The sequence below is a fragment of the Loxodonta africana genome, chromosome 15 (genome assembly GCF_030014295.1).
Source record: "Loxodonta africana isolate mLoxAfr1 chromosome 15, mLoxAfr1.hap2, whole genome shotgun sequence".
In the NCBI taxonomy this organism is placed as follows: domain Eukaryota; kingdom Metazoa; phylum Chordata; class Mammalia; order Proboscidea; family Elephantidae; genus Loxodonta; species Loxodonta africana.
Genome location: NC_087356.1, coordinates 2422397 through 2437137, shown reverse-complemented (window position 1 = coordinate 2437137; position 14741 = coordinate 2422397). Strand labels below are relative to the sequence as shown.

Below are 14741 nucleotides of genomic sequence, written 5' to 3'. Positions count from 1 at the left end.
GTCTGGGCAGTTCTTACTTTCCAGGCTAGGACTAACAGGGCCTTGGTCCTCTTGACACTAGGACGAGATAGTAGACTTTCTGACTGGAGTGCTTACCCGTGCTGAAGGGCACATGGGATCTGAGCCTCGGGATCAGGATGCTGAGAAGAAGAAGAAACCCCGTGATGCAGCCCGCAGAGACCTGGCCTTTGAAGTCCCTGAGCGGGGCAGTCGACCTGCCTCCCCAGCTGCCAAGCTACCCGCCTCGCCCTCAGGCTCAGAGGTAACGCACACTGGGAGGGAGGAGCAGTTTTGCTGGAGAATTAGGACTAGGGAGTTGGTTTCTTAGTTGTCCTGGGTGTGCCTGTCCACCTTGTCCGTGCTGTAGGTCTGTGAGTTCCTGCGAGGAGAATCCCTGGCCAGGAATTCCAGGGGAGCGTGCTGACTGGTGGCCGGATCCACAGCCTTCTTGTCCTTCTCGCTCTACCCAGGATCTCTCCAGTGTGTCCAGCAGCCCCACCTCCAGCCCCAAGACCAAAGTGACCACAGTGACCTCTGCCCAGAAGTCCAGCCAGATTGGGAGCTCTCAGCTGCTGAAGAGGCATGTGCAGCGGACAGAAGCTGTGCTGACCCACAAACAGGCTCAAGGTAGGTGCCTGACCCGGTGGTCTCTCGGCTTCTGTCTGCCGCAGGTGACGCCAGGTGGTGATTGGAAAATACCAGTATCCATAGTTTTCTCAGGGGGTTGTGAGAGGCACCATTCTTAACATTTCCATCCAGGCAAAATTAGGTTGAAGTGAATACCAAGGGCTACTTTCAAGGGTAAAAAGTCAATAGAGGGCTGTGCATTAGTGGGCTGTGTGGTCCCACCGGTTATAGCTTTGACTGGCTGTTCGAGGGAAGTTAGGTTTGTGAACTGACTAAATGTATATTGGCCTCTGACTTTTTTTCTAACTGCCAGTTGGGGAGCTGCATCTTCCCTTTCCGAGGTGCTGCCCAGCTGCTCCTGCAGGATGAGAGCTCTCAGCTCATGTGTGCAGGGAGATTGACGTCATTTATCAGGTTCTGGGGCAGCTCAGCTGGCCTAAGGCCCTTTCTCTGTTCTATCCCTGAAGCATCAAGACTCCCACACTGGGGTCTGTAGCGAAGTTCATCAGGGGTGTCAGCAGTTAGATTTTGGTTAGGCTTGGCAATATTTGTGTGGTTGAAATTTGAGCTTTGAGAGCAGCAAGCGCTACATAAGAAGCTATCGAAAGGGAGGGGTTCGCTGATAGGGAGAGAAGAGGAAGCAGCCAGTGGCTCTCCTTCCCTGCTTTGATCCAGCTGGTCAGGCTCTGAGGTGAGGCCTCGGGCATGGCTTTTGGTGACGTATCCAGGAGCACGCCCCATTTGAGGTTCTCTGGGGAGTGGCAGTGCCCGGGAAGACTGGCTGTTGAGCAGAGAGGCGTGGAGTTGACGGGACATGGTCTGCTCACGTCTCCTTTGTTTCTTGTAGTGAAGCCAAAGGGTCAGAACTTAAAGCCAGGCCTCTTAGGGGCTGGCCTGTAAGCGCAATGCTAATAAAGGGCATAAGCTTGAGTCCTTGGCTGAAGGCAGAGAAGAGGTCAGGTCCCCAGGGTCTGCATGGCTGCCCTGCAACCTGCATCTTCTTGAACAGTGGGTGACCAGAGACAAGTTCTGGGTGGGTAGTGATGGAGAGAGAGAGTGAGGGGTCTGCTGTGCTTCCGGAGGGCCTGGGCAGTCGAGAATCAGGAGTGCTAGAAGGCTGGCTGGCGAGCTGGGTGTCCAGACAGGGCCCAGGGTTGTGGAGGAGAGCAGCAGCTGTACAGCCTGGCTTTGTGGAGCTGATGGACAAGGGGGGATGATGATAACGTTTCCTGAGGGAGCCCTCACTGTGTGCCCCACCCTCTGGGCATTTGACTTGCTTTAGCTCGTGTAGTCTTGGCAACAGTCCCATGAGCTAGGTACGTGTTACAGTCAGTCTCCCATTAATAGGTGATTCCACGGAGCTGTCAAGTGGCAGAGTCAGGTGTCACACCCATGCAGTAACTCCAGAAAGAGCCCCTGTTCTTGACCAGTGTGCTAGAACTTTGTCTTATCTTTTCCTCGCTCCCTCTCCTTCTCCCCTTCTCCGGCTGGCTGTGACTCTGTGATTCTTTCTGATTCCTTCCAGCACAGTTTGCTGCTTTTCTGAAACAAAACATGCTGGTGAGGAAAGCTGTTCCTCCCGGCAGCTCCTCCTGTCTCTTTGGTGAGTACTGTTCTCCTTTCTCCCTGCATTCCCCTCTCCCCGCTCTCCCCTCTCCCTGCTCGCCCCTCTCCCTGCTCTTCCCTCTCCCTGCTCGCCCCTCTCGATGCTCTCCCCTCTCCCCTCTCCCTGCTCTCCCCTCTCCCTGCTTGCCCCTCTCACTGCTCTCCCCTCTCCCTGCTCTCCCCTCTCCCTGCTCTCCTCTCTCCCTGCCCTCCTCTCACTGCTCTCCCTCTGCTTTCCTTCCTCCCACTCCCCCCTCCTCCCTCCTCTGTCCGTTTTGGTTTCCACCTGCTGTTGCTGTTTTCTCCGCTTTCTGCCTTTTCTGTCTTCCGAGTCTTTTCTTGCTGCCTCTTTTTGCTCGCTCTGTAGTCTTTCCTCTTTCTCCTTCCTTTCTGTTTGCCTCTCATGTTGTGTCGTCCTCCTTTTGTCTCTTATTTTTGTGCTTTCACTGTGGTTTGTGTCTCCTGTGTACCTGGGATCCCTGCCTGTGAGCCTGAGTCTCCTTGTACGTTTTTCTCTCTCCCTCTCTTATGCTAGTTTCATCCTGGCCACTGAAATCAAACGACTTACCAGCATAAAATTTTCAGCTCTTTCTCCTTCCACCATCTGTCCTGTTTTGACTTTAGCTAGTGCACTTACACTCTCTCTGCAGTCCTTTCGGCTGGTTGTGTCAGGTGGTCTGGGCTAGCTCCCTGTGGTCCCCTCTTCATGCTTGTGTCAGTGCTGCTTCCCCCCCCGCCCACTCCCTGCTTGTTTATGCTAAGAAGTAGGACTGGGGGGGCTTACGGGTGGGCTCCCGGGCCTCAGGAGGAGCTGTCTCTGATGGGGCCTAAGGGATGACTTGAGTCTGGGAGGCTTCCGGGTGGAGCCCTGGGTCTCAGGAGGAGCTGTCTCTGATGGGGCCTGAGGGATGACTTGAGTCCAGGAGGCTTCCAGGTGGAGCCCTGGGTCTCAGGAGTAGCTGTCTCTGATGGGGTCTGAGGGATGACTTGAGTCCAGGAGGCTTCCGGGTGGAGCCCTGGGTCTCAGGAGGAGCTGTCTCTGATGGGGCCTGAGGGATGACTTGGGTCCAGGAGGCTTCCGGGTGGAGTCCTGGATCTCAGGAGGAGCTGTCTCTGATGGGGCCTGAGGGATGACTTGGGTCCAGGAGGCTTCTGGGTGGAGCCCTGGGTCTCAGGAGGAGCTGTCTCTGATGGGGCCTGAGGGATGACTTGGGTCCAGGAGGCTTCCGGGTGGAGCCCTGGGTCTCAGGAGGAGCTGTCTCTGATGGGGCCTGAGGGATGACTTGGGTCCGGGAGGCTTGGCCACGTGCGGGGGGAGTCTGATTCAGTGGAGGAGGAGGCCTGTGTGAACAGAGGGCCTTCCATACTGGTTCAGATGGTTGCCTCTGGGTAGGAGCTGCGAGGCTGTCTGGGCTGCCATGCTCCCTAACCCCGTAGCTACTGCTCAGAGCCAGTCCCAAGTCCTACTGATAATCCTTGTCATTGTCTCCTTTCGGCAAGCAGACCCTCAACCTCAGGCGCTTAGAGCAGAGGGGATTCAGATCCTTGTGAAAACGCTCTCTTTTAGAGAGAGCTGGATGGCCTGTTCTCTCTGTGGGTTCATGTAGAATGTTTGCTGTCCCCAGCTGTGTGATGGGGGGAGGCTTGAAACGAAAATTATCACAGTTTTTTTTGAGTCTGGGAAGCACTGTTTAAATCCACTTGGTGAGTCCTCTGTTTTGTTGGCCTTTGTTAGGCAGGGTCAGGGCCCCTCCCTTGTCTTTCTTTCCCCACCAACTCAGGGCCCCCTTACACCTGACTCCAGGGCAGGGATGAGGGATGGGGATGGAGCCCTTCTCTAAGACGGGCAGGGTAGGTTCCACCACAGGTGGGACCTGAGTGAGGTGGGCCTCAAGCATTAGTGTTTCCTCTGAAGCAAGACCCTGTTCTTCTGTGAGTACGTTCACACGTGGGTGTGTCTGTACTTCTGTCCGCTCTCAGAGCTTGTGGGGCTCTTTTGGGTTGTGGAGACTCTCACCTCACCCCCACGTCCTAGTTCCCATTTCATCAGAACAAACGGAGGAAGTGGAGAAGGAGGACCTCAGGGTCCAGCTGAAGCGGCACCATCCCTCCAGCCCTCTTCCTGGCAGTAAGGCTTCCAAGCGACCGAAGATCAAGGTGTCCCTTATCTCCCACGGGGACGCAGCTGGAGGTGCATGTGCTCCTTCCCAGGGAGGAGCCCCAGAAGGTGAGCTTCTCTTGGCTCGTTTAAACAAAAACTGACAGAGCTCTCCCGGGCATATAACGTTGCACTCTTGAGGCTACTTGCTGGACGTCTCAGCCTGCACTTAGTGTGAGAGGAGCCTGGCGCAAAGGAGGCACGAGGTTGCACGTGGGGAGAGAACAGGCAGTGACTTGCTCTGAGCAAGAACCAGGGTGGCAGAATACGAGAGGACACTGTGGGGTCATTTGAAGCATTATGTATCTTGTTATTTTTTGGTTTCTGTTAAAGGTAATAGAACATTCTAGAAAATAGAAGGAAAAGATAACCCAACTCTCCCTACTCTAATGTAGTTCTTCTTTTTAATCTTCCTGTCTTTGTCCATATTGCCTTGCATTTAGCCTGACTGTGGAACCCTGAAAGGTAGGGGCTAGACAGGACTGACTGTTGGCCTTGGGGTTTTCTGTTCTGCAGTGTCAGGGGGGAAGCCCGTCACCATGACCCTGGGGCAGGCGTCAGGGGCCAAGGAGCTCACAGGACTTCTCACCACAGCCAAGTGAGTCTGGTTCCTGTCTGTCTGTCTCTGTTCCCTTTTGCTCCTTCACCCCTTCTCTGACCCACTCAGTGCTTTGGGAAGATGGTAGATTCTGGATTCTGTCAGTTAAGGGAATGTAACATCTTCCTGATTGGCGTCTTCATCTTTCTTTTGGGTCAACTCAGAGTTCATATTTATTTAACGATTGCAAAGCATTCCCTAGCTCTTGTCCAAGGCCTGATGTCCTTACTTTCGGCCTGATTTTTAGAAGAACTGTTGTTAGCTGCTGTCAGGTTGGCCCCAACTCATGATGACCTCGTGCACAATGGACAAAACGCTGCCCAGTCCTGTGCGTCCCCATGATTGGCTGTGGATTGGACCATTGTGATCCACAGGGTTTTCATTGGCTGATTTTTGGAAGCAGATCACCAGGCCTTTTCTTCTAGTCTGTCTTAGTCTGGAAGCTCCGTTGACATTTGTTCAGCATCTTAACAACACACAAGCTTCCACGGACAGAGGGTGGTGGCTGTCCGTGGTTGAATTGGCTGGGAATCAGATTTGTGTTTCCAGCATGGAAGGCAAGAATTCCACCCCTGAACCACCAATGCCTTCGTGTCAGAAGGACAAGAGGCTGACTTTGGAAGGTGGGATGAAGAAACCAAAGGTTTTAGCCTTGTGTCCGTTTCTGAAAACCTTCCTGGGGTCTGCGCTGGCTCGCTCCCTGTGTTGCCAGGTCCTGGGGCTCTCTGGCCTTTGGATAATGGAGCTCCTTTCTTTGTCTCCAGGTCAAGTGCTTCTTCTGAAGGGGGACTGTCAGCAAGCCCAGCCTCCTCGGCGGTGTCCAGCAGCACTGCGCCCAGTGCTGTGCACACACTCCAGAGCCGCTTGGTGGCCGCCTCTCCAGGCAACTCCCTTCCAGGTATCTTGTAGCCCGGCTTCTCTCCCTCCCAAGTGAAAGGCTGGTTCTCGCAGAGTGTCCCTAGAGCGGTATCTGGAGGATGCTCTTCTGGACCTCAGCCTTGTCATAGAGGCTTGACGTGAGGCTGGCATTAGATGTGGGGTAGGGGGTTCCTTGTCCCCAGTATCTTCAGTGAGTAGATACTCCCGTCTGCTGATATTGTGCCCTGTACTATAAGAAAGGTAGATAACTGGTGGGGGATATTTGTATTTCATCTGGCGTTTTAAACACATCTGATGGAATAAAACAGCTCTGCTGAGCTTTTTTTTGCTGGGCATTAGCAAAACGAGACTTTTTCTGTCTAAGCCTGTCTGCTTGCTTCTAACACCCCATCCCCCGCGTGGAAAAGCTTGTTGCCTGAGCTCAGCGGGGCTGAGGCTGTGCAGCCCCTCCTCTCCTTCTAGAGGGCCTTCCTCTGCTCTGAGTCTACTGGACTGTGTGTGAGGTGAAGGGTAAGCCAGGTATTTGGAATTCTTTTGGCTTAAAAAGCTCTTCCTCTCCCCTGGAAAGAAAGGAGGGAATTTTAGATTGCTGAAAATTCAAGTTCTTCTTGGTTCCTCCTAAAGTTTTCCACAATGTAGCACAGGTGGTAGTTTGGAACAGGTTGGGGACTTGCAGAGGGAACCGTTGCAGTTTCTGGCACAGTGCCTTTCCTTAGGTGGCGTCCAGCATGCACCAGGGAGACTTTCTTGGCATCTTCCTGAGCAGTGGGGATGTCCCAGGGAGAGAACCCTAGTGTTTCAGTTGATGCTAAGGGTGGATGGGCACCGCTGCTTTCAGGGTAAGTACAGGTGGTTGAGCCCGTGCTGATACCTGTCACATCTTCCTCCAGGGGCCACGTCAGCCAGCAGCCTCCTCCAGGGCCTCAGCTTCAGCTTGCAGGACATCAGCAGCAAATCCTCTGGCCTCCCAGCAAGTCCCTCCCCAGGGCCAGCCCCCCAGGTGCGGATCTACCAGGTGTGGGAGGAGGCCTCCTTAGCACGGTGGTTTTTCAGGGAGAATGGATCTGGGATCAGGGGGTCTAGAACAGACAGCCTTCTGACTACACAGCTGGGAGCTACTGAAGGTTAAGGTTATATCTGTTACTGTGTGACCTCAGGCAGGTTTTTTGACTTGTTTGTGTCTTTGTGGTCTATAAAGTGGAGGTGATAATGGTACCTCCCCCACAGAGTTGTTGTGAGGACTGATGCAGTGGTCAGAAGCTCTGCTGCCGACCAAAAGGTTGGAAGTTCGAATCCACCAACCACTCCTTGGAAACCCTGTGGGGCAGCTCTGCTCTGTCCTGTATAGCTGCTGTGAGTCAGAATCGACTCAGTAGCAGTGGGTACATGCGAAATGCCTGAAAAAGTGCCTTGCAGGTAGTAGGCATGCAGTACACGGTAGCCCTTGGTAATGTTTTCTGGGCCCTGCAAACGCAGACCTTGCTGTTAGGCGACAGCTTCTGAGCCCCGGGTTTGTGTCCCACAGGCCACCAGTATGAAGTTGCCCACCCCCATGCAGAGCCTGGGTGCCATCACCACCGGCACCAGCACCATTGTCCGAACCATTCCTGTGGCCACCACTCTCTCCTCCTTGGGTGCCACTCCTGGTGGGAAGCCTACAGCCATCCACCAGCTGCTGACCAATGGGGGCCTGGCTAAGTTGGCAAGCAGCCTCCCTGGCCTGGCTCAGATCTCTAATCAAGCATCAGGTGAGTCTCAGGAGAACTGTGGAGACTCCCAGACTTGGGAGCTTCCCCCAGGGCCTTCACATCTCACGTGGGCAAGGTATGATACTGAACCCAACCCCACAGGGCCCAGGCCTTGACCCTGAGGGGTTCAGCTGTGTGGACGCATCCCAAGAGAGGCTGAGAGAACACAGGCTGTCTGCTGTTACCTTTCGGACCAACTAATGGCACAGATGAACTGTCTGGGGAGGAGGCCGAGGGCGGATTGGGGTGGTGCTGTTATGTGGGGAAGAAACTCTCCAGGAAAGGAAAGCCTCAGCAGAAAGTGGGGGCTGTGACTAAAAAAAAAAAAAAACCCTGCTTTTCTATGTCTCTCTCAGGCTTGAAGGTTCCAACCACCATCACGCTGACGCTGCGTGGCCAGCCGAGCAGAATCACCACGCTGAGCCCCGTGGGCTCAGGAGCAGCCCTGTCAGAAGAGCCGGCCCCCCAGGCTCTGCCCTCCAGCTCACAGGTGAGTCAGCCTGGGAAGACTGAGGACACAGACCCCAGTATTGGGAAGTTTGGGGCTGGCTGATCGGAGGAGCTGCTGATGCACTGGACTTGTAGGCCTGTCACATTCAGATCTAGACTTTGGGGTTTGTGGTTTGTAACCGAGCAAGCCTTGGACCTCTTTGAGTCTCTCCTTTTCTATAATGTTCGCTAGTTGTTGTGAGGATTAAATATGTTGAAGTGTGTGCCTGCTAGTTAATGTTTTGTTTGCCCCCATTCTTGGTTTCCTCATCCAGGGGTTATAGTTAGAGGTTTCCATTGCCATCAAGTTGATTCCGACTCATAACGACCCGACAGGACAGAGTAGAACTGCCCCATAGAGGCCTGGTGGATTTGAACTGCTGACCTTTTGGTTAGCAGCCATGGCACTTAACCACTAGCCACCAGGGATTCCAGTTCCAGTTAGAGGTTTGGCTAAAATTCTTCCTGTGAACAGCAGCATTCCAGCGTTGTACCTTCCCAGGTCTTGACTTGCTCTGCTGTCTTTCGAGGATACAACTGGGTATTTATAGCTCCTACCACAGAGCTCATTGTCACTTTCTGTTAGTTGATTGATTTCCATTGTGACCTTTTCTAGTAAAACGTTTCTAATCTTAAATGGTGATCTGAGGAGCCACCCAAAGGTTGGAGGTTAGCAAAAAACATGGTTTGAGTCTGGTATTGAGTGTGCTTTCCATCAGCATCCACTGTCTCAGCCATGGCCTTCCTGTGTGGGCTGCATGACCTCAGGCCCGGCCCTGTCCATCACTCCACCTCGCCAGCCCTGCCAGGAGCTGGCGACGCCATACTGTGGCAGAGGATAGTCCCCAAATGTTTCCAGAAGCTTTTCCACCTCTTCACTGGGGGAAAAATCGTGTAGATTGTTGCCTAACGTTCACTGGGTTCAGGGCTACCCCTCCCACCTTTTTGCAAAGGGGTGGAGGTTTTTTAATTTCCTTTATTCCTTATTGTTTTTGGTTACAAAAGCGATTGTTCTTAGATAATGCAAACATTAAAGAAATATTTAGAAAGTGAAAATTTTCCATAACACGGCTCCCAGAGATTATTAAAAAAGAAAATACAGGCCAAACCCACTGTCATTGAGTTGATTCCGAGTCATGGTGGCCCTGTAGGATGGAGTAGAACTGCCCCACACGGCTTCCAAGACTGTAAATCTTTACGGAAACAGACTGCCACATTTTTCTCCCGAGGAGCAGCTTCTGGGTTCAAACCACTGACCCTTTGGTTGACGGCCAAGTGCTTTAACCACTGCGCCCCCAGGGCTCCTTCTTCAGAGATGATAGCCACTGTTAATAGCCTGATCTGCCGCCTTCCAGATTTTCATGTCTGTACAAGTGCGTTATTTATTTTGGACAAATATAGGATCACAGAACATGGACTACTTTGTGACTAGCCTTCATTTATAAAATGCGTGGTGACACCAGTCCCTGTCTTTATGGAGGGAGTGGCTGCCTCGTGTCTCACTGGGAGCATGAAAGCATATTTCGTTACTCTCCAGTTAGGCAGCGAGTGAGTTATGTCTGTTTTTTGGTATCGTAAATAACGATGCAGTGAATGTCCTTGTTCGTAATTCTTGTCTCCCTCTGGAAACAGTTCTCTAGGCTACACAGATCAGTAAGCGGAGGGTATAAGCATCTCAAATCTAGCTAGCTGCTGGTTGATACGCTCCCAAACAGCTTTGCTAGTTTACAGTTTGAGTCACAGAGAGCAGAATACCTGTTTTCCTATCCCTTTGCCAGTTGTGGAAATCAATATTTTTAATTTTATTAATCTGATAAAGTGAAAAATTAAATTTTGTTTTGAAGTACATTTTCCTGGTTATTAATGAGATTGTATGTTATGAATTGCTTGGCATGTTCTCTATTTATTTGATTTTAGCAGCCTTGTAAGTTCAGAGGAGCCCCGGTAGCACAGTGGTTAAGAGCTCAGCTGCTAAACAAAAGATGGGCAGTTCGAATCCACCAGCCATTCCTTGGAAACCCTGTGGGGCAGTTCTGCTGTGTCCTGTAGGATCGCTGTGAGTCAAGAGTCGACTTGAGGGCGCTGGGTTTTGTTTTTGTTTGGTTTTATCTGTTCAGGTATTAATCCTTTGTTATACGAGTTGCATGTAGTTTATTCCTGTCCCTTGCTTTTCCTTTTTCTTTTCACTTTTTGTTTAAACATTGAATGCTTGTCTTTTAACTTTTATTTCTGGATTTTTTTATCATAAAAATATTTAGAATTTTTATATAGTAAAATCTTCAGATCTTTTCATTTATGGCTCCAGAGTTTTGTGTCTTGATTAAGAAGCCTTTTGCTTATTTGTTCATTAGTCCACTTGGAATTTATTTTGTGCTAAGTGAGGTAAGGATCTAACTTTATTGATGAGTCCATCCATCCCTCCTGTGTTAATTTGAAATCCGCTGTAACCACATTCTGGAATACTATACACACACGGGCCTGTTCTGTTCCCGTCTATTCTTACCCTAGTTTTTTCTAATTTTTGTGCTTTTATCTATTTTTGTTGTTGCTTTAAGTGAAAGTTTACAAATCAAGTCAGTTTCTCACACGAAAACCCGCACACACCTTGCTATGTACTCCTAGTTGCTCTCCCCTTAATGTCCATTCAGCCAGCTTCTGACCCCCTCTGCGTTCTCATCTGCCCTCCAGACAGGAGCTGCCCACATAGTCTCATGTGTCTACTTGAGCCAAGAAGCTCACTCCTCACCAGTATCACTTTCTGTCTTATAGTCTAGTTCAGTCCCTGTCTGAAGAGTTGGCTTTGGGAATGGTTCCTGTCTTGGGCTAACAGAGGGTCTGGGGACCATGACCTCCGGGGTCCTTCTAGTCTCAGTCAGACCATTAAGTCTGGTCTTTTTACGAGAATTTGAGGCCTGCATCCCACTGCTCTCCTGCTCCATCGGGGATTCTCTGTTGTGTTCCCTGTTAGGGCGCTCATTGTTTGTAGCCGGGTACCATCTAGTTCTTCTGGTCTCAGGCTGATATAGTCTCTGGTTCATATGGCCCTTTCTGTCTCTTGGGCTCATAATTACCTTGTGTCTTTGGTGTTCTTCATTCACTTTTGTTCCAGGTGGGTTGAGACCAATTGATGCATCTTAAATGGCCACTTGCTAGCATTTAAGACCCCCGACGCCACTCACCAAAGTGGGATGCAGAATGTTTTCTTAAGATGTTATTATGCCAATTGACCTAGATGTCCTTTGAAACCATGATCCCCAAACCCCTTCCCCTGCTACGCTGGCCTTCAAAGCATTCAGTTTTCAGGAAACTTCTTTGCTTTTGGTTTAGTCTAGTTGTGCTGACCCCTCCTGTACTGTGTGTTGTCTTTGTCCTCACCTAAAATAGTTCTTATCTACTATCTAATTAGTGAAAACCACTCTCCCTCCTTCCCTCCCTGCTCTCGTAACCGTCAAAGAATATTTTCTTCTCTGTTTAAACTATTTTTCGAGTTCTTATGGTAGTGGTCTTATGAAATATTTGTCCTTTTGCAGCTGACTAATTTCACTCAGCATAATGCCTTCCAGGTTCCTCCATGTTATTAAGTGTTTCACGGATTCATCATTGTTCTTTATTGATGTCTAGTATTCCACTGTGTGAATATAATTTATCCATTCATGCGTTGATGGGCACTGTTTAGTTATCTAGTGCTGCCATAACAGAAACACCACAATTTCTCCTTAACAAAGAGAAATTTATTTTCTCATAGTCTAGTAGGTTACAAGTCCAAATTCAGGGCATCAGCTCCAGGGCAAGGCTTTCTCTCTCTGTTGGCTCTAGAGGAAGATTCCTTGTCATCAGTCTTCCCCTGGTCGAGGAGCTTCTCTGTGCAGGGACCCCAGGTCCAAAGGACGTGCTTTGCTCCTGGTGCTGCTCTCTTTGTGGTATGAGGTCCCCAACTCTTTGCTTGCTTCCGTTTTATCTCTTGAGAAAGAAAAGGTGGTGCAGGCTGCACCCCAGGGAAACTCCCTTTTGGACCAAGGAGGTGACCTGAGTAATCCTTGTAACCACAAGCAGAGATTATGATTAATAACACATAGGAAAATCACAAAATGGAGGACGACTACACGTGGCCTAACCAAGCTGACACATGTTTTGGGGGGACACAGCTCAATCCGTTACAGGCACCTTGGTTGCGCCCATCTTCTTGTTGTTGTAGTCAGTGCTGCAGTGAACATGTCTTACCCTAGTTTTATATGATTGTTTAATAATGCAGAGCCTCAGTTCAAGGCGGTGTCAGTTCTGTTTCTAGTTTGCTGAGATCTTTATTCTTTTCTTTTTTGATAAATATTGGGTTTTGAGTTTTGTGTAGTGCCCTTTTCAAATCAAATGAGATGAACCAGCATAAACATTTCCTTTTAATCATTTGAATTGATGAATTACTGAAATAGATTTCCCAGCTTCAAACTCTCTGAGTTCCAGAGTCAGTGGCTATTCAGTGTGTCCTCTTCCTGAATGTTTTTTTTTTTTTTTGCACACGCTCACATCTCTTTTGGTTGTGCATACGTGGGAAACAACACCCTATAAAAAGAACACCAGAAAAAAAAGAAAGAAATGAGGCAGGCGTTTCGGGAGAGAAGCGTGTTCTGTTCTTGATTTGCTCTCATTTTACTTAGGATTGTGGCGTCTGTGTTTATTGGTGAGATCAGCCTGTAGTTTTCTTACCTTCCACCTCCCACTTTTTTGTGTGTGCTTTCTTCATTTGTATAAAAGGGGTAGTTGTATCCTTGTAGAATGAGATGGGAAACCTTTTGTTTTCCCCGTACTCTAAAGCATCTGCATAGTATAGAAAGTACCAGTTCTTTGATGGTTTTAAGGAAAGTGACCATAAAGCCATTTGGTCCCACTTTCAGACATTCTGAGCCTGTGCTGATGCCATGTTGATGGACAGCTAGAAACTGGTCCAAGTCACGTGACACCTTCTTTCTGCATCAGGTCGTCCTCTTCAGCTTGCTGTAGGGTGGGGGAGCGGTTAGTGCTGGGAAGAGAGCAGGGGTGGTGGAGAATTCTCCTTTTCCACGGCAGAACTAGAGCACAGAAAAAAGGCCTGGATCTGGCTGCTACGTGATGGTGTTAGCTCAGAGGTTTCGTTTTCATCTCAGTTAAACAGGAGTTCTGGTGGTGGTCTGGCCACGGGAGATGTTACTAGATGAAATGCGCTGACCCAAAAGCTCCTGACAGTTACTCCCGGTTCAGACTGCCAGACAGCATGATGGCATGGAAAGAGCACTGGGCTGTGAGTCAGGCTGTCCGTAGCTGGCTGCGGGATCCTGGGCCAATCACCTAGCCTCCCTGGGTTTCAGTTTTGTTGTCTGTGAAATGAGAAAGTTGACCTAAGTTAGTCATTGTTGTGGTGGCGGAGTTGAGTAGGGACTGTCTCAGAATCTTTGGAAACATGAAGTTTAAAAGGTTTCTAAGCTACTCATTTCTGAGACACTTAGAAATTTTTGCACTGACTGGATAATTGTTGATATTAAGGTATTGTTTGCCTTTTTATATGTGATAATGGTACTGTATTTGAGTTGTAAAAAACGTGAATCCTTCTTTATTTTTATGATACGTACTGAGGTATTTATTTAAAAAGAAAAAACATCATAAACCCTGGCATAGATTTCTCTAAGACCTGTGCACGCACTTAATTATCTATTTTGTTTCTGCCACTAATTAATATTTACTACAAGTGTCCTTTATGGAAATGAGCCGCTCTGTACTTTTCAAAGCCAAGATGATGGGAGAGGGGGGACTGACACTGTGTCGGGTCCTGCCTCGAGAGTCCTTAGAATAGGCTCCTCACCTGTGGTCATGAGGCCTCTCTCTCTGCACTGCTGGCCACATGTGACCTTGTCGTGCTGGCAGGCAGCCCTTCCGGCTGGCCATCCACACAATGGGTATCACTGCTGCCTTTGCAGTGGCCCCTGGGAGAGTGGGCTCACTCTCAGGTACGTTCATAATCAGGGCGGAGTCATCGTCACATGCACAGCCCTGCCTTTGGGAGGTGGATCCTTTGAGGTTTTGAAGTCAAGCCCTTCTTCATTCTTCCCTTCCTGTTCTCTCCATCTTCCCCCCTTTGCCGAAGTCTTGGAGCCCTGTTAGGGGTTTTCCAAGGGTGAAATCCAGGAAAGTGGGGAGACCTTAGCCTTGGTGGAAAAAGGGTAATCCTCTCTACCTTGTTTCCTTCTTCCTGAGCTGCAGGACCCCCACAACACCTAAAACATGCACAATACCTAAGAAATGATGCTGTCACTATAATGGAAAGTTTGTCTTCCAATTCTGTCACCCCTGACAATTCACTGATGTCCTTTTTGCCTGCATTCCCTTCTTGTCCTTAAGCGTGATAATAAGAGCTGTCCTTTCTGGTTGAACACACACAGAAGGTGCTTTACCTGGATCGTCTCGTTGAATCCTCACAACAACTCTGTGAAGTAGCTGAGAAACAGGAGGCTCAGAGAACATGAGTAATTTACCCTGAAAAGTGGTGGAAGGGGCTCTCTGACTACACAGTCCATGAACAGGTTTTTGTGCATCCAGCCTTTTCCCTATTGAGAATTACTTCTTTGGCATAAATTCTCAGGAGTGGGATGGTTGGGTCAGGAGGTCTGGA

General features: G+C 49.7%; 1 protein-coding gene across 13 annotated transcripts in view; it reads left to right on the top strand.

The window, feature by feature from the left end:
- Positions 1–14741, top strand: part of KANSL3 (KAT8 regulatory NSL complex subunit 3) — a 66287-nt gene that overhangs the window by 32496 nt on the left and 19050 nt on the right. For 3 of the 13 annotated variants that reach the window (XM_064268413.1, XM_064268409.1, XM_023541070.2), the window contains exons 13-22: positions 62–262; positions 471–627; positions 2153–2230; positions 4268–4459; positions 4907–4988; positions 5753–5886; positions 6758–6867; positions 7393–7615; positions 7972–8105; positions 10022–14502. In XM_064268413.1, coding sequence (XP_064124483.1) covers positions 62–262; positions 471–627; positions 2153–2230; positions 4268–4459; positions 4907–4988; positions 5753–5886; positions 6758–6867; positions 7393–7615; positions 7972–8105; positions 10022–10153 — 1443 coding nt within the window. In that variant the 3' untranslated portion in view covers positions 10154–14502. The other 10 variants (XM_064268412.1, XM_064268416.1, XM_064268415.1 and 7 more) reach the window with 6 other exon arrangements.